This window comes from Arvicanthis niloticus, chromosome 1, assembly GCF_011762505.2.
Source record: "Arvicanthis niloticus isolate mArvNil1 chromosome 1, mArvNil1.pat.X, whole genome shotgun sequence".
Lineage (NCBI taxonomy): Eukaryota > Metazoa > Chordata > Mammalia > Rodentia > Muridae > Arvicanthis > Arvicanthis niloticus.
This window is the reverse complement of record NC_047658.1, coordinates 97,254,622-97,275,944: the sequence shown is the minus strand read 5'-3', so window position 1 is coordinate 97,275,944 and position 21,323 is coordinate 97,254,622. Positions and strand designations below refer to the sequence as shown.

The 21,323-nt window shown below is 49.0% G+C and overlaps 1 protein-coding gene across 18 annotated transcripts in view; it reads left to right on the top strand.

The window, feature by feature from the left end:
• The first annotated feature begins 14,944 nt into the window (after nucleotides 1–14,944).
• Fgfr2 (fibroblast growth factor receptor 2) overlaps nucleotides 14,945–21,323 on the top strand; it is a 105,140-nt gene continuing 98,761 nt past the window's right edge. For 5 of the 18 annotated variants that reach the window (XM_076911543.1, XM_034496300.2, XM_076911526.1 and 2 more), the window contains exons 1-2: nucleotides 14,948–15,423; nucleotides 19,262–19,582. In XM_076911543.1, the coding sequence (XP_076767658.1) occupies nucleotides 19,417–19,582 (166 nt within the window). In that variant the 5' untranslated portion in view covers nucleotides 14,948–15,423; nucleotides 19,262–19,416. The other 13 variants (XM_034496342.2, XM_076911554.1, XM_034496310.2 and 10 more) reach the window with 8 other exon arrangements.

Below are 21,323 nucleotides of genomic sequence, written 5' to 3'. Positions count from 1 at the left end.
CCACCTACAGCCCAGCTCCAGAAGATGTGATACCCTGTTCTGGCCCCTGAAGGTGCCTATACTCAACACAGACACACACAGACACACACAGACACACACAGACACACACACAGAGACACACACAGACACAGATACAGTCTCTCTCTCTCTCTCTCTCTCTCTCTCTCTCTTTCTCTCTCTCTCCTGGTTCAGTTCTAACACCTGAGGGCAAGGGTTCTTACAGATTACATGTCAGCTGCATGCCTTCCTACCCCCACTTTGAGTCTGTCAGTAACATATGCTTTTGAAAGTTCAATCTTGGCTTGCATAGCTGAAAATACAGTTTTCTTCCAATCTTTCTTAGGAAGAAAAATCTTCTTTAGAAACATTCTCTGTGGAGAGATAATACCCAGGCTCAGTGTCTCTTTCTTTTTTCATCTAAGTCCTTGGCTAAATTCTTAAGGCTTGTCTGGGCCACCATCTCCCAATGGATTCAGTATTGCTGAACTGTATTACTCACTGCAGAATGGCCAATGGGCACCGAAACCAGGGCCTACTACTACCAAGTGGGCTCTCAGGGAATGAGTGATGGCCTCTTGGGCTCCCAGGCGTGCTGTGGGAGAGACCTGGGTGAGTGGAGTGTGCCCCTCCTCCCATCATGGCAGCTTAAGTCAAGAGAAGAAGGAGAAGGGCTTCTAGTACCCGATCCCAGATAGACATGGAGAAAGGAGGAGCCAATACCAAACCTCTCTCCTCTCTTCTTGCCCTGGTCTGTATGTCCCTCAGGAGACAAAAGAATGAGAATGGCATGTGTCATCTAAGGTCCCTGCTTGCCACCCCAGGAGCTCCTTGTCTGGCTTGACTGACCTTCTCATTTCAGTCTGAGCTATAGCTGGCAGCAGCAGCTTCAGTGCCACCTCTTAGAATGTCACCTGCCCAGAAATAACAGAGGTTGTAACAAAGATTTTCCGCTTGAGTTTCCCCTTCTCCCTCCTGCCTGCAGCCTACCAGGGAATGTTTCCTCAGAGCGGAACTGCTCCACACAGCCTGTAGGAGGGATCCATAAACCGAGTTTATTAAGCAGCTGAAAGGCGAGTAGCTGGGGTGCTAAGAAGATCCAGTCAAACATACCGTACTTGTTTATTTTTTTTAAGTTTCTGAGCGAATGCATACTTCTGCATGTTTAGGGATTGGCAGCCCTGGAAAACAGAGTTTATTTATCCATCAGATACACATCACATAAGCAGCTGCAAACGGCTTTGCCTCCCATGTGGCTGGGGCTCTCAGCTCTGACCCACTGTGGCTGAGGGGGGCACTCCACTTTTCTTGAACACACTACCCTCAGACAGGGCAGGAGGAGGGCAGCCTGCTTCTGACATTCGTGGGGTTAAAATCAAGCTTCATTTGCAATGTGTGTCAGGGGTTGGGGCTGGTGAATAGAGGTGTTCTAGAATCTTCTCTGGCAGCCTGAAATCATTTTATTGATTTCTTCATTTAACAAACCATGATTGTTCCTTCTGGGGCAGTGTTAGACTCTGGTGATGTCAAGATGGTGAGACTCTAGGAAACCCTCCCCTTCCAAAGAAGAACAAGGGCCTCAGAGGCCCTGCCTGTCTCTTCTGTTCCCCCAGCAGCGACAGCTGTCCCTCCTCTGTCTCCAGCTCTGCTCCCATGTGTGCCTGTGGAAGTGAGCTCACGGGCACTTCCGGAAACGAGGAAGGTCAGAAGGCTGAAGTGTTTGGAAGTCATTCTTCGCTCTCCACAAAACTGTGGCTGGGGACCGCTCTGTGTCTGCCTGCGATCTGATTTATTAAATGTGTCTTGAAAACATGGTGTGAGATCCCTAGACGACTGAAGGGATGTATCAACTCTTCCCCCTCGGCAGCCTAAGGCAGGCCAACATTAGGTCAGTAAATGAACAAGCATGAGGGACCAGTCAGTACCCAGCATCTTGTCTGAATCCTTAAAGCTCCGCAGTGAATCAGGGGTGGGCACTGGGAGGGGAAAGGGCTAGGGGGCCTTGGGTGTAGCTCATTTGGTAGAGTGCTTGCCCAGCATGCGTGAAGTCCTGGGTTCCACCCCCCAGCGTAGTATAAATCAAGCATGGTGGCAAGTGCTTTGTAATTCTAGCATTTAAGAGGTGGGGGTAGGAAAGGCAGGAGTTCCTGGTCATCTTCTGCCTAGTCAGCCTGAGGCTAGCCTCAGCTATCTGAGCCTGTCTCAAAAAAGGGGTGGGAGTGGGGTGGGGAGGGTAGGCTACCTTGCCAAAGGATTTGAATGGTGTTTTTCTTTCTAGAAAGAAAAGGTCATCATAAGACAGATCATTGTGGGACCAGGATGAACAGACTGGTCATTTCTTGGCTGAAAATCACTCATCTGAACTGTTCAGGCCCCAGAGCAGATACGCCCTATGTCTTAATCCCCCAGTGAGTGGTATCTTCACTGAGTTTCCTAACAGCCTGGCTCTTTCTCTAGGCAGCTGTGCAGCAGGATGGTGAAGATGTCAGATCCAGTCAGTACTCATCCTGCCCTGCCAGAGGGGGCAGCACCCTGGGGTGGGGGAGAAAGAGAGAGGGGGAAAGGGGAAGAGGGAGAGAGGGACAGAGGAGGGAGGTCAGCAGCCTCCCAGAATAATGAAATCTGAAGAGTGCCCAAGATACAGACCTGGATGGCCTAGAAGAGGTGAAAGGTCACATAGACAGGAGCCAGTCCTAGTAAAGAGTAGTGGAAAAGTTGCTCTTAAGATGGGCAGGGGTCAGATAGGCTGGAAGGCTAAGGAGAGGTGTGGCCATGAACATACTCTCACTTGCCATTCTGTTTGGTGCCTACAGTGACCTAGAAGGAACCCGCCCTGGGCGTGGCCAACTGCTACTGTGTATTAAGCCAGCTAGAGGCAACCCTGTGCCAAAGGCTCTCCTAGCATCATCTTTGTTTGGGGCACCTAGGATAGCATTACTGTTTGACTGTCACAGATGTCACTAAGTTAACTTCCTTAAGACTGGCCCATTCAATATGACAGATGTCTTTCTAAGAAGAGGCAAGTTGGCCAAGGACACGAAGGAGGAACACCAGATGAAGTGACAGTAGATGCAGCCACTGAAGGGCCAAGGTACAAGCCAAAGGACTATAAGAATGCCTGGTGGTCCAGGATGGCAGACAATCTCTAGGAGCTAGAAAAGGAGAGGAAAGAGTCTCCTGTGGCTGTAAAGAGAGAGCCCAGCCCCATAGCTATCTTCCTTAGGGACTTCCAGCCTCCAAAGCCTGTGAGAAAGTTGGCTCGTGCACCAGTCACTTAGATTTTGTAACAACAACCTCTGGAGAAGATTTTTTTTTTCTCTGCAGCAAGTTGTATTCTTGTTTGGCTCCCCCTTAGGACGTTCCTATTTCAATACCCTGAATCTAGTAAAATAACTTTACAGGTGGAAAAAGTCCTTTTAAACTATGAGATTATTTGCAGGGTAGTGGTGGTACACGCCTTTAATCCCAGCACTTGGGAGACAGAAACAGGTGGATCTCTGAGTTCAAGGCCAGCCAGGGTTACACAGAGAAACCCTGTCTCAAAAATTATAATGAAACAAAAATACCTATGAGGTTATTTGGATGGGCCATCTCTCTAAGCAGGTGAATTCTTCAAAAGGGGCAACTTCTCCCCTCTGCCTTCTGGAGCAGAAATATGAGAAAGGAGATGAGGCTCGGCTCTCCATGGCACCGAGAAGCACTTACATGTTGTGCTGACTTTGAGACTGGAGGGAGGAGCTGAAATAGATAGGCTTCCTGCTGAATGCATGACGTACCTGCCCTGAGATGCAGAGTGCCAGAGCAGAATCCAGCTGATACCCTGTGTGAATGTAGAGGCAGATTCTTGCCCAGAGCATCTGTGAACAGCAGAGTCCAGCCAGACTTCTGGTCCATGAGCCAGCAAGAGCACCTTTATGCCGATTTTAGTCTGTGAGCTCATGGTAACTGGCTACAGCAGAATAGGGAGCTATAAACCATTTACAGAGCAGATGTAGCAACCAGCATAGGTGGCACAGCAGGCTAGGTGACCTAGCTGCCATGGAACCCAAGTCAAACTGAAACCAAAGACCCAGACAGAGTTAGCTGTCTGGAGCTAAGGAATGTGTGGCAGAGGCAAACAGAGTAGAGGAGTCTGGGAATAAGACAGTGGCATAGAGGAAAGAAGGATGAGGTAGTGGGATATGGACTGGTGAGGTCACCAGAGACCGCTCACAACCATGAAGAGATTCCAACAGAAAGCATGCTCAGAGGACCAGAGCTTGTAGCAGGGCCAGGTCTGAGAAGTAAAGGATCCGGAGGCAGGACACATTTGAAACAGGAATTCCTCTGTCTTCTTCAAGGACAAAAGCTCTGTTTGTACCTGAGTTCCCTAAATTGTTGTCAAGATGGGGTGCCACAGCTCCATCAACAGGCTGAGAGGAGTGCTGTAACAGGCTGGTATCCATCCCTCCTAAGTCTCCAGCTAACCTAGCATAAAACCTAGGGAACCAATAGTATATCACTCTGGGGCATATGGTCTCTGCATGATGAGAGATGGACAGTGTCCAGGCTTCCTCCTGAGAGTCTCTACTCTGTTGTGACTTCTGGAGAATCTGGTACCCCAAGGTTGGAGTTTCATAATGACCATCATGGTGGCAAGAAGTGATGGACATTCTGCATACACAGTTGACAACCAACTATTACAGCATTTTCAATGGGTCAGGTTCTACTTCCGGGTGGTAGCTCAGGAAGCTTCAACAGGAAGCTCAGGTAAAAAGACATGGTTGTAACTACTGCCCAAGGGGTGAACAGCTCTATCAGCGTATATGTCAGTCGCTATGAAGAAAGCCCAGGTTGCCACAGAGGCCCAGGAAACCAAACTCAAGTAAGACATTAAAGTCTTCTTCTGGCCTTCCCTCCTATCCTCACAAGGCTCTTCTTGTGTAAATCCAGGAGGGAAGGCTTTTTGTTGCCTGTTTCCTTGGGTTTGTCCAGCCACTCTACACATATGCCTTGGTTGGTTTTACTTGACACAATCTACAATCACATGGAAAGATGGAACCTCAGCTGGGGAGTTGCCTATGTCAGATCAGCCTGTGGGCACGTCTTGATCACCAACTGATGTAGGAGGACCCAGTCTACTATGGGTGGTACCATTCTTGGAAAGGTAGCTGGAGGTGAATCTGGGAATGAGCCAATAATCAGCACTCCTTCATGGTCTCTGCTTTAGTTCTTGTCTCCAGGATCCTTCCCTGAGTGCCTGCCTTGATGTCTCTCTCCTTGATGGTATGATGAACATACATAACATATAAGGTAAAATAACTATTTCCTCCCCAACATTGCTTTTGGTCAGTGTTTTACCACAGAAAAGCAATGTGGAACACTGTGAGACTGGTTCCTATCCAGCATGGGGGGGGGGGGGGATGGGGAGACCATATTTAATCTTGGATACTCAATTAAATCTGAATTTAAAATACATTATGAATAATGCTTTGAGATATCTATATCTGTATCTGTATCTATATCATGATATTTGTTCATATGATGCTGGGGACATACAGTAAAAAATTTTAAAAAATAGTTGGTGTTTACCCCAAATTCAGATATAACAAGGCATCCTGTATTTTTTTTTAAATCAGATTTGGCAACCAGGGCTTTCAGAGTTCTGAAGTGGTGTCTCATTTAGGGGAAATGAACATAGCAATGGTTTCTAATCCCTTTTTCAGCACACTGGGGATTTCTATAAAGAACAAATGGATGCTTTGCGGAAAGGAACAAACGAGAATATAAAAGACAAAAACAACTCTTCCAGCTGTCAGAGAAGCTGAGGCTAGAGCGGCTTTCCAGGTCATGTAGAGGGTCCATTAGAAGAAAGAGAAGAAGCAGTCTGCCGGAGACAGTGTAAAGCACTGCCTAAGGACAGTCAGTTTCAAAGCCAGTTATGTTTGAGAGTTGTAGTTCATCAATAGGGATGCAGGGGCTCCGGAGGGCCACCCCATTTGCTCAGTGTCACTCAGCAGAGTAAGCAATGGAAAGTGAGGCCAGGGTTAGACCAGGATCTGTCAAGGGTGGGGCCTAGAGGCTCTGGTATGGAAAGAATGCAGAGAGCACAGGTCAGCGAGGTGAACAAAGCCCTTTATGTGGGCTTTCAGTCTATGCTGACTGTGAACTAGATGTCAGTGTCCTACGTGTCCTTTTCTGTCTGTGAGGGGCTTGCTCCATGGCCACTTATAGATACTTAAATCTGTGCCTGCTTAAACCTTTGACATGTCATGGTTCCATGTTTGCATATAAACTGCACATCTTCCAGGAAACTGTAAGCAGCCTCTAAATTATGTGTGATACCTTAGATGGTGTCAATGTTACGTAAACAGTCATTCTACTACATGGTTTGGGGAAAATGACAGACATACAGAGTATGCACATATCAAATGCAAATATATATATGTATATTTTTCCAAATCTCTCTCTCTCTCTCTCAGTTGGCTGAGTCTGTGGACACCAAGTTGGATGATGGTGAAGCACACCTTTTTTTTTTTTCTTTTTTTTCTTTTTTTCCCTGCTTTAGTGATTGAATCTGTTGTTCCTCAGTTTCCATTCATTAATTTCTGCCAGGATCTACATTGTATCTTGTTATTTACCATGTTGGGGGTTGGTTTGCTCTTTTCTTTCTAAGAACTTATGGTCTACTAGGTAATTTGTTTGGAGTTTTTCTGATTTTTAAAAAGATTTATTTATATATTTTATGAATACTCTGTCTGCTTGCATGCCAGAAGAGGGTGTCAGATCTCATTACAGATGGTTGTGAGCCACCATGTGGTTGCTGGAAATTGAACCCAGGACCTCTGGAAGGGCAACCATCTACTCTTAACCTCTGAGCCATCTCTCCAGCCTGGTGGTACATACCTTTAATCGCTCAGGAGTCAGAGGTAGGTGGATCTCTTGAGTTTGAGGTTAGCCTGGTCTATAGAGAGAGTTCTCGGACAGCCAGGACTATGCAGGAAAAAAAAAAAAAAGCACTTGAGTCTTCCTGGTGATCCATAGAGCTGATTGTACCTCATGTTATACATGGGCCTATAGGAAGACAAGTCAGACACAGACACAGAGTCCATTACAGCTGATTAAAGCTGTAGGTTTGAAGCCACTAGAGTCAGCCAAAGATGCAGCCCACAGAGCCACCATCAGCATCTCGAAAGCCACTCCCTTCCCCATGACAACAATGTTCTTGGCTAAGCTCCCAACACCAAAGTTTGGCTTGTTACCAGGGTCACCTAGTGCTATCTCTCAGGGTTCTTGTGCTTGAAGGCAGATATGCCCTAAAAGACCATGATCACAGTTGCTAGGGTAAAGTAACCACCCAGTGACTGTCTTCCAGGAAGCCCCTACCCATGCTGAGACCACTGAATCATGGTCCTGCAAATAGGGACCTATTAAAACTCAAGATGACTTTGTGTACAAGGAAGGCAATGGTTCTTATTTCTGGATGGGTGACAGGTGGAGAGGAGGCAGGACTGGCCAGGATCCTAAAGGGACCTGAAATGGTCAGTCATGATTGCTAATTTGATAAGGTTTAGAATTACCATGGAAACAAGTGTAAGGGATCATCTAGATTAAATTAATTGAGGAAGGTAGGCACACTCTAAATATGAGTGTCTCCATTTTATGGGGGAGGTTCCTAGACTGAATAAAAAGGAGAAATCTTCTTCCTCACTGGAACAAAATGACCAGCTACCTCAAGACCTACCTCCATGACATTACAGACATGATTGAGCCAAAAGAAATCCGTCCTCCCTTACGTTGTTTTGGTCAGGTGTTTTATCATAGCAAGGAGGCAGGCAATATTGTTTGTATCCACAACAGGAAGGATGGTTACATGGTGGTTTTCTCAAGAGGATATAGCTCAGAGCGGGCACTGACTGGCCTTGGTAGAAGGGAGCTGGGAGCCTCAGGCCTGAAGCCGAACTGTCCACCTGGACTCCAGCAAGACACGTGAAGGGCGGAAAGGAGACAAAGTTGCTGAGGCTGTTTGGAACCTTGTTCATTCAAGTGGAGAGAAGGGGACCACTAGCTGGAAATCTGGAGCAGCCTTCCTGGGGCTTCACACCCTGTGGACAGAGAAGAGGCCTGAAGCAGTAACATTCCAGACTGCTGATGCTCTTGCCATTCCTGCTGGATGCCCTCCCAAGACACCAAGGGATAAGACTGTCCATCTTAGCTAGGATTGGGTAACCAGCTGGATTCTGTCTACAGACATGCCTCCCCGCCAATCCCTGGATCAGCTACACACCAGGAATCACTAGAAACCGAGAACAACGTCGAAATGAACATGTTCCTGTCACCCTGGAAGCCCCTTCTCTTGTGATGTCCTCCGGCCTGCCTTCCCGTCTTCTGTCCGCAGGGACGCCCACGGCCACACGGGGGCGCTAGTGTCCACTGAGCATCTACCTCCTGTGCAGAAGAGGAGAAACAAAGAGACTCCAGGCCCTGGCCTGAGGTCCTAGGTTTCCTTCACCTGGAGCCACCTGCTTCCTGGGTCCCCACGTGTCAGTTCAAATTAGGAGTTAGCTTTTGCTCAGCACTGTTCTTAGAAATCTGTTAAAGAAATCTCCCTACTCCTTGATGGCCTTTATCTCCAGCCCGGGGACAAAATACAGGAGCTCTGGGACCCTAAAAGGGTTACTGGGTTTGTGGTTTTATGTGCATCCTGACCTGTATTCCCTGCCTCCTCCTTCGAGTTTAGCAGGAATCTGGCAGCAAAATTCGTTTGGTTTTTCTCCCTTTTGGTTTATTAAGGTAACTTCTTTACACATTTGGATAAAATAGACACACACCCTCGAGAAATAGAATAAGGAAAACGCAGAAATCGGCAGAAAAGGAGGCACGTGCTGTGGAAACTGGGTCACCGCAAACAAGGGGAATGACACGGCTAAGTCAGTCTTGCCGTAAAATGGCTCTTTCGCCCTAATTTCCAGGTAGACCTCACTGTGTGTAAAAACCTCCTTGAAATATGCTTCCCAGGTACCTTAAAAAGAGATCCAAAGAGGCTGCGTTTCAGTCACCATCAATCTGCGAGAATCCATCTGCAGGCATATCAGCCATAAACACAGCTCACTAAACTGCCCTAGCATGCCAGGCAGGGCCAGGCCTTGTGAACCCGGGGAGAGGCCTTTCCAAGTGTGATTGGAGTCCCTCAGAGAACAAGAGCTGAAGCAAGAGGGGAGTCAGGTCGGGCAAGTGAATCTGTACTCATTTTCAGGGGAGCAGAGGTAAACACTGTATTTACTAACAGAAACCACCCCAGCGTTTCTCCCAGGCTGTCTCCATGCTAAGCAGCAGAGTTTTATGTTAAGGATCAGAGTTCTTTCTCCTAAGTTAGCAAGTTTTCAACCTGTGGGTCTCAACTCCTAAAGGGTCAACCGGCCCTTTCAGAAGGGTTGCCTAAGACCATTGGAATATGGTTAGTGCTACTAAATTGGGGCACAGGGCTCCCCAGGTGGGGACAGGTGTTGCAGGTGGGAACCAAAGGAAGCATTGCATATGATAATTTGTTTAGTGCTGGTTACAACCACATGCATAGCTGAGGTGGACTGCTGTAGAGGAGGTTGTTCCAGTGTGCTGGGGGTGAAGAAGAAGAAGATGATGGTGGTGGTGGTGGTGATGATGATGATGATGATGGAGGGGCCTGCAGGCTTGCAGGCAAGGAATGACATACATTGCTCTTAAATAGTGATGGGTTGGGATTGGAGGTGTTTTCTGGGAGAGGCTCATGAGCAGTGCTTGCAGACATCTGTCTGTTCTTCCACACAGACACCGAGTTCCTGTAATACATCACGTCCTCCAGTGACAGGTAAATGACAACCTCTCAGCATCTTTGAGTCTCAAGGTATAGGCCAGGTTGTTCAGAGACCTGCTGGAGGTCATCAGAAGTTTATCTTTTAGGCTAGACAAGTGCGGGGGGTGGGGGTGGGGGCACCTTAATTATGCAAACAGTGATGAGCACAGCCCATTTGACAGCCGTGCAGGTGGACTCAAGCCAAATAAGCTAAGCGATTCGGATGGAGGACGAAGGCCACGCCCTGGTGCCTGGACCTAGTGTGGTTTCTATTGTCCCATGGTCCTTGTCAGCCACCAAGAGACTTATGGCATCCTAGCTGTGCATGTGGCTGCCTTAACTAAGCAGCTAGCCAACTGGCTCCCTTCTCAGATTCAGTTTAACAGATGGCAGGAATTCATCCTTGTCCACTGGGCACAGGGCAGAAGGGGGCAGTGTTGAGATGAGAGGCCACACCATCTATCTATGGAGTTTCCTCTATTTTTTTTTTTAAATTATGAAATTATTCAAATGTCTAGCAAAGGAGGGAGAGTGTACAATCCTGCTGTGTGGACTCCAGAGAGAAGAGGTAGATGCGGCAGATTTGCCAGATCTCTGTGTTTACGTTGTTTTTCTCTTACAGGGTGGTCCTCAGGGCCAACTCTATCCTTATGTGTGCCTTCTATCCATTCCCATACAGTCCTTCCAGTATCCCCCGGGAACTACTGATGGAAACAGTGGCTACTGACCAGCACCGAGGTGCCTTACTCCCCTCCACGCAACCATGTCCTGTGCAATGGAGGCAGCACACTAAGGCCAACCGCTAGGGTGCTTCTCACTGGGCTGTTCTGCTGGGGCGGGAGGGCGTGCCGGCAGTGATGGCTCCAGAATATATTAACAGACGCTCTTACTAATTATCTGTAATATCACCGTAATGACAGGGCAGCCTCAAGCTGAGTCCTTGATGGTCCTGGGAGGTGGGAGTAGTAACCTATGGGGTAGTTGGTGATTATCATAGAATACATGTGGCTTCTCGAATGTGCCAAAGTTTCTGGGAACCCCTGGGAGTACCCTAGTGTCTGTCCCATCCTCATCTGTGTGACGGCTGTGACACAAAAGAGCTCCTTTGCTACTGAGAAAACAGACAACTCAGGAAACTGAAGTAACTGGCTCCGGTTCACACTCGCTCTATGGAACAGTGAAGGGAGGGGCTGCCACAAGGCCTCCGACCCTCAAAGACTAAATTCCCTTGGCATCAAAGGGAGATAGTTCTACGAGGAGTCTCAAGGAGCCCAGGATAGCCCTTAGCTCTCTACCTGAGGCTGTCTTTGAACATCTGACTCTCTCTATCTCTACCTCCTGCCCTTGAGTGCTGTGATTATAGGTATGCATTACCATGTCTGGCTTCCAAAGGACTCTATATCCCCAGGGAAGTAGGTCTGTGTAGTTTAGAATCTTGGATGATATTCAGTGTGAATGGGGGGGGGAGTACACACACACACATGCACACACAGCATTTTACTAGAGCAAATATATAATAAATATAATATAAATATATATATTTTCCCTAGTGAAATGCCACAAACTGATTGGGCTCTTTTCTCATCCTGGAGTAAGCTGCCCAGCTGTAGTCCTGGACCATGAGCTTGAACCCCAGCCATGCTTGGGACCTTATAGAGATGTCACATAAAGACTGAAGCCCATCATTTTGCATGTAGCCAGGCCCACACTGGCAGTCCCACACAGCCTTTGTTCACCCAGCTTTTCCAGAGGGTGAAGGAGACACAACCCATTAAAACACAAATGATTAAAATTAAACATCTGAATCCCAACAGAGAGCGGCCGAGCCGCCCCTTTCCTTTTCTCCTCTCCCAGGGATGGGCTGACCGCACAGTTTGCTCCTCGCCATGGGTAGGATCCTTGATTTCTGCTGCTCTGGGTTCCCTTTCATTCCATTGACGGATCATTACTAGAGTAGTGGGGGAGGGGGCGTCGTGAGGCCTTCTGGGGAAAAAGAAAAGGGTGACTACTCAAGACATTTTATAAAAGGGGAAAATTGGGAAGAAAGGTGGCCCTGTAGGGGGTGGAGGGTGGAGAATGTGGCCTTGTCTGGGGTTTCTTTCAGCGGAAACCTGCCGCCTAGCTGCCTTCAGTTCAAACTGTCACCTTGAGTTCTTGCTGGCTTTTCTGCCCTCACCCCCCCAAACCTCAACAGATTGGGCCCTATTTACCTATTCACACTCGGCCGTGGAAACTCATTGATAGGCTTATTAGTAACAGCATTCACGGGAGGCCATTGACAAAAGGGGTTCGAGCCACTTGAAGAAGGGAGAGGGGGTAAAAACCTGCAAAGAGATTATTTTCTCACTCAGAAGCCTGGCTGGGACGAAAAGCTTTCCTGGACCATTGAGGTCACTTGAAGTCTAAAAGATGCAAAACTAATTTTTTTCCCCCAAATTCCAAGCATTTTTTTAAAAAAATTTTTTTCTTTTAACTTAAAATTTTCCTATTGTGGATTTGTGGGCTTTCCTAACTTGGGGGGGAAAAAAAGGTGCTCTTTGGCAATCAGGGCCTTTGGATGGGTGGCTACCTTTTCATCTCCGTAAAGAACAAATTCTGCACACTGCCTCTGATGTTAAAGAAGGTGTTTTTGTTTTCGGCGGAAGGGCTTCCCTCCCATTCAGCATCCATAAAGCTGTGGATGAATTGGGGGGACAGGGACAGCAGCTTCCTGGGCCACTAATTTATGTGAGAATGTGTTAACCTCATTTTCAATGGCTGGTGGACATTTCCCACTACAGTTGGGAAAGGGCTCTGTCCTGAGACAGGGAGTTTCTCATCGGTGGGGATCACAAAGATAGAAGTGTCAGCTTGGACCATAGCCTTTCCTTTGTGACTTCAGGTCAGAGAATGAGCACACACTGGCACCCCCAGTGAATGGCTCAGCGTCACCTGACTGAGGTGTTCTGATCCAGGCCACAGAACTCACTCAAAACACACCCCTTTCTACTAAACATATAAACAGATCATTTTGTTTGGAAATCAGGCTGTTATTTCTGTTGAATTTTCAAACTCTAATTTCATAGCCATTTGACTGAGGCATTGAAAATGGATTTGCTACTCCTCACTTTTTAGTGATGTGCATAAAGTTTCCCAGGCTATGCTGTGAATAAAGACCATCTTCTAATCAAGTGGGGCCTTGAGGAGCACATGTGTCTAAATGGCATAGAGTCAAGGATTAGGGATTCTGGTACTTCTCTTCCAAACCTGTTTCCCAGGTGGGTGTTACTGTCTGCCTTTGTCTTCAGGCACCAGAGGGTGTTTAAGGCTTTTCTGAACTGAGTGACTTTTCTGAGTCAGGGTCTCAGGTAGCCCAGGGCTGACATAAACCCAGCATGTACCTGAGACTGGTTTCAAACTTCTGAACTTTTCTTTATCATGTGAGGTCTGGGAAAACAGCATGTGGTACTATGTTTGGCTCAATAATTAAGATTTAATTTATTTAGACAAAATGTAGCTGGCTTCACACTTACTGCATAGACTAAGTTGACCCTGAACTCAAGGCAATTCTCCTGCCTCACACTTCTGAGTGCTAGGATTACAATTTATGTGGCCTTGAATTTAAGCACAATTTCTCAAAGGTTGAATGAGGGAAAGGGAATGCACATTGAAAGATAAATGATCCCAAGACTGTCTAGTGGAAGAGACAAATGGGAGATGCCAATCATTTACAACCTGGCCTGACATTTAGTTAAAGAATCTTGCTTTGCAGCGGAAGAGTCAGAGAGAGGAATCCAATTTTCTCAAGATCAGATGACTCTTTTTTTTTTGATAGAGTGAGTGTGTTTTCTGTTTCTTTGTTTCTCTCTTGCGGGTTGCGTAGATCAGACACAGGGCCTTGTACGCTAGGGAAGCGATCTACCACTGTACTACGTCCCCAACTCCTCTCTAGACTCGTTCAGGAGTCTTTGGATTCTCTCTGTCTCTCTCTCTCTCTCTTTCTCTCTCTCTCTCTCTCTCTCTCTCTCTCTCTCTCTCTCTCTCTCTCCATTTTATTTGGTGGGTATGGATATTTGCCTGTAAGTCTGTCTGCACACTGTGCATGCAGTATCCCAGAGGCCAGAAGAGGGCGTCGGGACCCCTGGAACTGGAGTTAGAGGTAGTTGTGAGCCAGCCTGTGGATGCTGAGAATTGAACCAATCTCTGGCGGTGCTCTTAAACTGAGTTATTTCTCCAGCCTCACTTTCTTCTAAATATTTATTTTTATTTTTAAACTATGTGCCTGTATCTTTGTGTTGACTAGTGCAGCTTCCCAAGGAGACCAGAGGCTTTGGATGCCTATGCACTGGGGTTACAGACGATTGTGAGTGCCTGCTATTTACGCCAGCAATTGACGTCTGGCCCTCTGGAAGGCAGGAAGCACTCTGAACTGCTGATCCATCTCTCCAGCCCTCCTTTGGATTTCTTTATGTTAACCTACATTGATACTATTAAACAAGATGTTTTCTGCTGTAGATTTTGGCTTTTTCCAAAACAGCCACATTAAAGGGCTCAACCAGTAGCCAGTTGTGTTAACCTCTCCGATCTTCAGTTTTCTTGTCAGAATCTGGGTCTGTTACTCTGCAGGCAGATATGCGGACTAAGTACAATGACCTATTCACTTGTTCCCTTCCTAAAGGAGGGCTTCCCAAACCACGATCTCCTTCTGATGTTCAGAAAAACAAGATAACGCAACATCTCCCACTAACATTAGCTGCTTCTACCCTCAAAGCTTCAGTGACATGAAATGTCTAGCCCCAGTAGGCTGCAGACCGATTCTAAGGCGTCTGAAGTTGCACAGAATTCTGTCATTTGTTTCCTAACGTGACATAAAACGACGTAACGCATCCACTCTGCACCGAAGCTGGCTAGGGACCGGGGCAGTAGCGTACCGGGCCGTTCACCAACCGGGTTCCGAGAGGTCATCTGTGCACCCCTGCGGGCAGCACGGCGGGGCCCCTCGCCTGCCTGGCTGGTGTCTCTGCGGCTGCTAGGCGTTGGGAGCAGCGCAGGGCTCGGGACTGCCCCAACACTCGGCGCTGATTGGCAGAGCGGGCGCCGCCGTCCAGGAAACGGCTCGGGTTTCAGCGGGGGGCGTGACCCGCCCGAAGAGGCTGCGGCGGCGGCGCGGGCTGCGCGGGGAGAGCGCCGGGAGAGGCGAGCGGCGGCGGCGGACGCTGAACGGGCGCACCGACGATCGAGCGCGCGGCCGCCAGAGCTCCGGCGCGGGGGCTGCCTAAGTGTTCCTGGCCCGGCGTGGCGACTTCTCTCCGGGCTGGCGGGGGCCGGGCGTGAGCCCCCGGGCCTCAGCGTTCCCGAGCGCTGCGAGTGTTCACTCGCCAGCAAAGTTTGGAGTAGGCAACGCCAAGCCCCAGTCCTTTCTTCTGAAGCTGCCCAGATCCGAGGGCAGCTTCGGCGTCATGTCCTCGCTATTCTGCGATCCCGGGCGCGCGTGAAGCCTCGGAACCTTGGCGCCGGCTGCGACCCAAGGGATCATTCTCTTTTTGGAGTTTTCCTCCGAGCTCATCGTCTGCTCCATCCGGACCCACTCTGGGCTCCGGCTCAGCACCAAGCGCAGAGGAGCGCTGCCATTCAAGGTAATCGTCGTGCCGAACGCCTCTGGGAGCTTCGCCAGCCGGGGAAGTGGGTGCCGTGGAAGGATGCGGGGCGCAGGATCCCCGAGAGGAGGGCGCGGGTAAAACGATTTGGGGGCGCGCTCTGTCAGTCTCTGGCTGTATTGGTGATGGAGGAGTGGATGAATGCGGATGGCTGGCTTTGGGGGAGTTCTTTCAGCACCTCCATCCAAATGCTGACATCTGCCTCTGCCGCCGGCACCCCTTTCCTGTCAGACTCCGGCGGGCACAGTCCTGCCTACTGGGCGCGTTCCTTTGAGCTCAGAGCCGGCGCGCCATGGGGCCGCCTGCCAGTGGCACAGCCCATAGGCGGGGGTTCGGGAAGGGCATCTTTGGGGTGCTTGGATTTTGGAAGCTCCAGCCTGGTACTACACAGACCCTTAGGAGAGGTTCTTTCTTGGCAAGAAACTGCTGGAGTGTGTCAGGCAACATCCTCAAAGGGATGGAGATGCCTGGGTGACACCTTTAGGGAGGCAGTGGCTTTGGTCTGGGATTCCGGTGCTGGCCGTCCCTCACCGGCCACAGCGGTTGGCGCAGGAGGGATCGCTGCGCTCCTGTGACTAGGGGGCGAACTGGACCGACTTTTCCTAGTTCTCCTAGCTGCTCCGACCGCAGCCGCGCCGAGATGTTGAAAGCACAGGCGAGTTCTAACTTGTGCGCTCATTCTTTCGGCGCTGGGGAATGGGCCGAGGGCCCTGCGTGGCGCTGGCTTCCACCCTCGCGGCCAGGGGGCAGGCGCGGGAGGCTGGTTTCAGCTCTGCACCCCTGCAAACTTCCCAAGACCTTCCTTCCTCACTCCCCCTCCTCCCCACCCCAGTTCAATAAAACCTACCCTTAAAGGCAGACTTGCTTTCAAACTCTGGGTACCCATTATGTGTTTGGTGTGAAACGCTATCAACATTTAAAACTCTATTGTCCCAAGCGTCCCAAATCCCTGTAAATCTTCCACCAGCCTGGACTCATTTTCATCTGAAAAGCCTGTTTAGTTTGAATAGAAAAGCAATCAGGCGCCCCTCTCCCTCTCGTTGGAATGTCAATTAAAATGCAGATTTCTCAGAGCTCTTTAGCGCCCCAAGAAGAGGGATAAAACAGGATATTCCAGGCTGACAAATGAAAGAAATGCTACAATGAAGTAGGGTGGTGATGTGCACCCCAAGCTGCTCGGAGTGCCCACTAAGACAGTAGACAGGGATTATGGTCTTACTTACGGCAGCTAGTATTTTTGGGATTTCGTTGTATTTAGGACCCCACCTTGGCCCTTCCCCCCCACCCCACAAGCCCGTGACAGCTCCCTTCCCTATCCAGCCCCGTGGAGAAGTAAGGGAGCCTTGAACCAGGGTAGGGGGGCTACATTTAGTATTAGCCTGGGAGTGTTGACTTCTCCCAGGAGAAATCCACTTAGGAACAAAATGCCAATTGCTCAGCCTGCTGAGGTATCTTGGAACTACCCTTTAAGGTAGCAGCACCCTCCCACCCCCAGGGCTGGCCTTAAGTTAGCCTGCCTTCTTGCAGGATGGCGAGGAGTGTGTAAACGTGTACAACACTGCGCAAGCTCACCAGCCGGGCCCTTTCTGCCGGTCACTTGCCTGTCTTTGGAGGCAGACTTGTGTGGAGATGGCCCCAAGGGGCGGGTGGCCATGAAGAGCCATCCGTCAGAGCGAGGGTGAGGACTCCTCCCTCGTAGGCTGAGAAGAGAGTCCCCTTTCAGGGGGAAAAATAAACACGCTGGGGCTTTCTCTGGGGCTCAGCCTCCAGGAAGGATTATGGTATTGAAGGCAGGAAGCTGGGATTGTGGCCGCCAGCAGCATGCTGGGCCTGTGTTCCCAACACGGAGTCTTGGGACCTAATTATCCTGCCTAGGAGGTCGCTCAGCACTTTTGTCCACTCCGGTGAGGAGCTGCGCAAACCTGCTGCCTTCACTTCTCGCCTTACAGAGGTTTGAGGAGGGGGCTGCTGTGGGGACTGGGCCTTCGAAGAACCAACGTTCAGCTTGAGTCGGTACTGGCCATCTACCTCATTCAGCGGGAGCTGAGGCACTGGGTAGGGCCTGATGGGCAAGGTGGGCTGAACACCCTGCCGCAAGACCTACTAGGATCTGAGATTGTAAAGTTTTTAGAGAGGTATGGAGAATTTACCTGCATCCTGAAAGTTCTTAGTAAATCAATGAGAATGTTTGTGTACTCTCCTTTGACAGGTAAGTAGAAATAGACGAGGAATTATCTTTTGGGACGCTTGACTTTAAGAAGAAAGAAGACTTAGGGCACAAAAATCCTCCACGCCGTCTAAAAACACAGCACAGCTCTCTTTCTCTCTCTCTCTCTCTCTCTCTCTCTCTCTCTCTCTCTCTCTCTCTCTCTCACACACACACACACACACACACACTCACACACTTTCCTGGCTTTTGTTGTTAGCTATACCATTTTACCTGTGTTTAAAAACCAAAAACAACAGCTTCTTAATTTCCCCCTTGAAGATGGGTCATCCTCTCTGCCTTTTAATCTCAGGGAAGGGTCAAAGGAACTGAGTTTAGGACAGGGAGGGCTTCAGGGAAGTTCTGGCAGTGTTGAAATCCTGTGTCACCATTGAAAGCATCAAAAGTGCGGGATTGGACTTTTTTTTTTTTTTCTCTTCCTCTCCTTATTAAAACGCTCACCCATCCCCAGACTCATAAAATGTGCATCCCAGGGTCCAAAGCCCATGGTTTTGTCCGATCCTTTCCTGCCATTGGTTTAAACAGATTTTCTAGAGCTTGTGCCTTCTGACTCAAGGCTTAGTCACTGAAGACACCGAATGAACGTATAGTTTTTGTACTGGGGTAAGCTTTCTTGGGAAAAAGAAAGCTTTTTTTTTTTTTTCCTCCTCTCTCTGCTTTGGATCTAGTAAGTTGAGTGTGCCCATTGTAACTGATACTTTGGAAGTTTGGCTGATAGGTTAGCGTCCTGAAAGTTCTCAGGCCAATCGCATACCAGGACAGCTTATAGGTATCATCACCATTACTAATAAAACCTTGAGTTATCCATCAAGGGTTGTGCCTGCTCTGTATCTTTACCCCTTTGACGTTGGTTGGAGAGGTTTAGTTAGTATGCCTGCATACTGCCTCCTAGTCAGTGGAAGGGGGTCCAGGCTTTGAGTCCCCCGTTGGATTAAACTCACTCTCTGTAAGTGGCTGCTTGGCTGAAGATTGAAATACACGCCTGCATTTGAAAATGAATTCTGACAAGTGTAAACTGGTGGGAATTTTTTGTAGCCTTCCTGAGATTCTTTGATTCTGTTGGTCTCCTTTCCGAGAACCATTCTGAGGGTGGTGGTGGTGGGGGGGGAGGCACGCCGATCAGCTCAGCTGAAATGCGGTTCCCAGAGCAAACCCTTCCTCCAGTCAGCTTCTTAAAGGCCAGCTGGAATAAGAGAAGTTAATGAGGCTGGTCATGCCAAGCCCAGCGTTTTAAACTCGGGTTTTTTTTGCAATTGCCCTTGAAAGGAAGGAAGGTCGAGTTGCTTCAGCAACCTGGTAGCTTTGATAGTGGATGGAAGGGCACGCCGTGTAGCTGGGTGGCTGGGTCCTGTAGCGATGGTTTATCTTTGTGTCTCTTAAAAGTAAGCTTTTAAAAAAGATTAGCTTACTCCAGCTCGTGGACTACTCTGGAAACACCTGGGACGCTGAGGTGAGGATGGAGGGCTTTTCCGATAATGAGAAGGAATGTGTTTGCGAATGTATTGAGAGGCTGAGAAACAGTTTTATCCCATCTGGGTTTAAGCAGGTTTGGCACGGGGGAGAGACTGAATCTAACTGGATCTCTTTCAGTGGCAGCCGAAGCCCCAGCAGCAGCAGCAGCAGCAGCAGCAGCAGCAACAGCAGCAACAGCAGCTTGAGCACAGTCGCTGCAGCGCCCTGGCTCCTGAGCCCCCTGTGGGCTGAAGGCATTGCAGGTAGCCCATGGTCTCAGAAGAAGTGTGCAGATGGGATTACCGTCCACATGGAGATATGGAAGAGGACCAGGGATTGGCACTGTGACCATGGTCAGCTGGGGGCGCTTCATCTGCCTGGTCTTGGTCACCATGGCAGCCTTGTCCCTGGCCCGGCCCTCCTTCAGTTTAGTTGAGGATACTACTTTAGAACCAGAAGGTAAGTTCTCGCATGTCATTTTAAGGGTACCAAGTTGTTTGGGGGATGTGCCTGGGGGAAGTGGTCTTTAAATGGAAGGCCTGTTTCAGCCAGCTGTCTTATGAGGGTGGTCTGTCTCCACATCTTCCACAGGAGAGCTTAGAAGGGAGTGTCTTGGCTTCCAGGCATGAGTGGAGTGGTTTGGTTTGCTCTGTTCTCTGTGCTTGGGCGAGGGAGGCAGTGGCAGTTCTTGTTCATCCAGTGCCTTACAGTTCTCTGGAAGGGACATACCCTGGCAGGGTGACTGTGGCCTTCTGCAGTTACTCTCTAGATCGAGGGAAAGCCCTGAATCACTATCTTTTGGCTAAAGGAGATAGGCAGCCTCTGAAAGCCGATGTTTTCTCGTATTGTTTAAGAGAAAAGAAGGTTCTGAAGTTGAACACCAAGATCCATGCCATGCTGGATTGGTTTTTAAGCTGTTGTAAGCTCCTTGTGCTTACACCCAGCATCACAGAGGGGCAGGTTTTATGTTGGGAAGATTCAAAAGTGAATTTGCCAAGAGTCTCCCCCGTCCGAGGAAACGCCAGATTTCACTAGCGTGTTTGGCTTTGCACACTTGGTTGCAAATGTGAGAAGCTAGTTGTGGGGAGGCCATGGCTGAAATACTGAGCTGGGCAAAGAGCTGGTCCTTCTCCCAGGTCCGTCAGAGACGTGGTTGATAGCCAAACCTCTCCGCTTGGTGCAGCATGGGAATCTGTCATCAGGAGGGAATATTGGTAGGCGAGTTATTTTTTGAGTGGTAATCTGAGCGTGACACTGCAGATTGCTGCAGTCATCACCACTTAATGAACGTGTTTGCGGACGGCCCACCTGGTGCCGGCTGGCTTTGGAGTCCGTCACGGTCCTGAGTGCTGGCAGGTCAGCTGAGTTGCTGTGGTTATGCACCCTGAATCAGGGTCCTGAGGAGCAGTGTGTTCATCCAGAGGGGAATGGTAGGGAGGACAGAACCCCCACCCCCACAGGGATGTCCCCAAGGAGGGCTGTGTACCCATCTGAGAGGAGGGCTTGAGGAACTGGTCCCCAGTAAGATCCACCCAGGCACTCTCACAGTGTGAATGAGATGGGGAGGTGTGGAGGGAATGTCAGGCCACGAAGATGCCTGGGAAGGTTATAAATTACCAGGTGTCTTTGGAAAGGATATATATATATATATATATATATATATATATATATATGAAGTTTGTGTATGAAGTGTGTGTTCAACATACAATGTCACACCCTTTTTGGAACCGCCTCTTTGTGACTTATTCTGTGACGTCAGGGAGAGTGTAATCTGCAGCAATGACATGTTTTCAAAGGGCTTAATGTGAGGGGAAAGGATTGGGTTTCTGAAAGTCTGGTCTGCACTTCTTTAATTTTGCTAATAATTAAAATGGATGTTCCCCTAATTGCTGGTTTTCCCTGGAGTGTGTGGCTCAGCACAAACTAAGGAAGCTGAGCTGGGATTTCCTACAGCGTGGGCTTCAGAAACAGCCCCGGTTAGGAAAGAATTGTCATTTTTCATTTGGACTCTCGGGGCAGTGTTGCTGTGAGTGGATTTCAGTGCAGAGTAGAAAATGGTCCTGGAGGGTTTCCTGGACTGCATCCAATTACCTAAGAAAGGTTACAAGATGTCTGTATGAGCTGGGAGAAGACAGGTGGGGAGAGGAAGGACAGTGGGCTGGAGTCCCCCAAATGGCTCTTTGTGTAAGAACTGATAGCC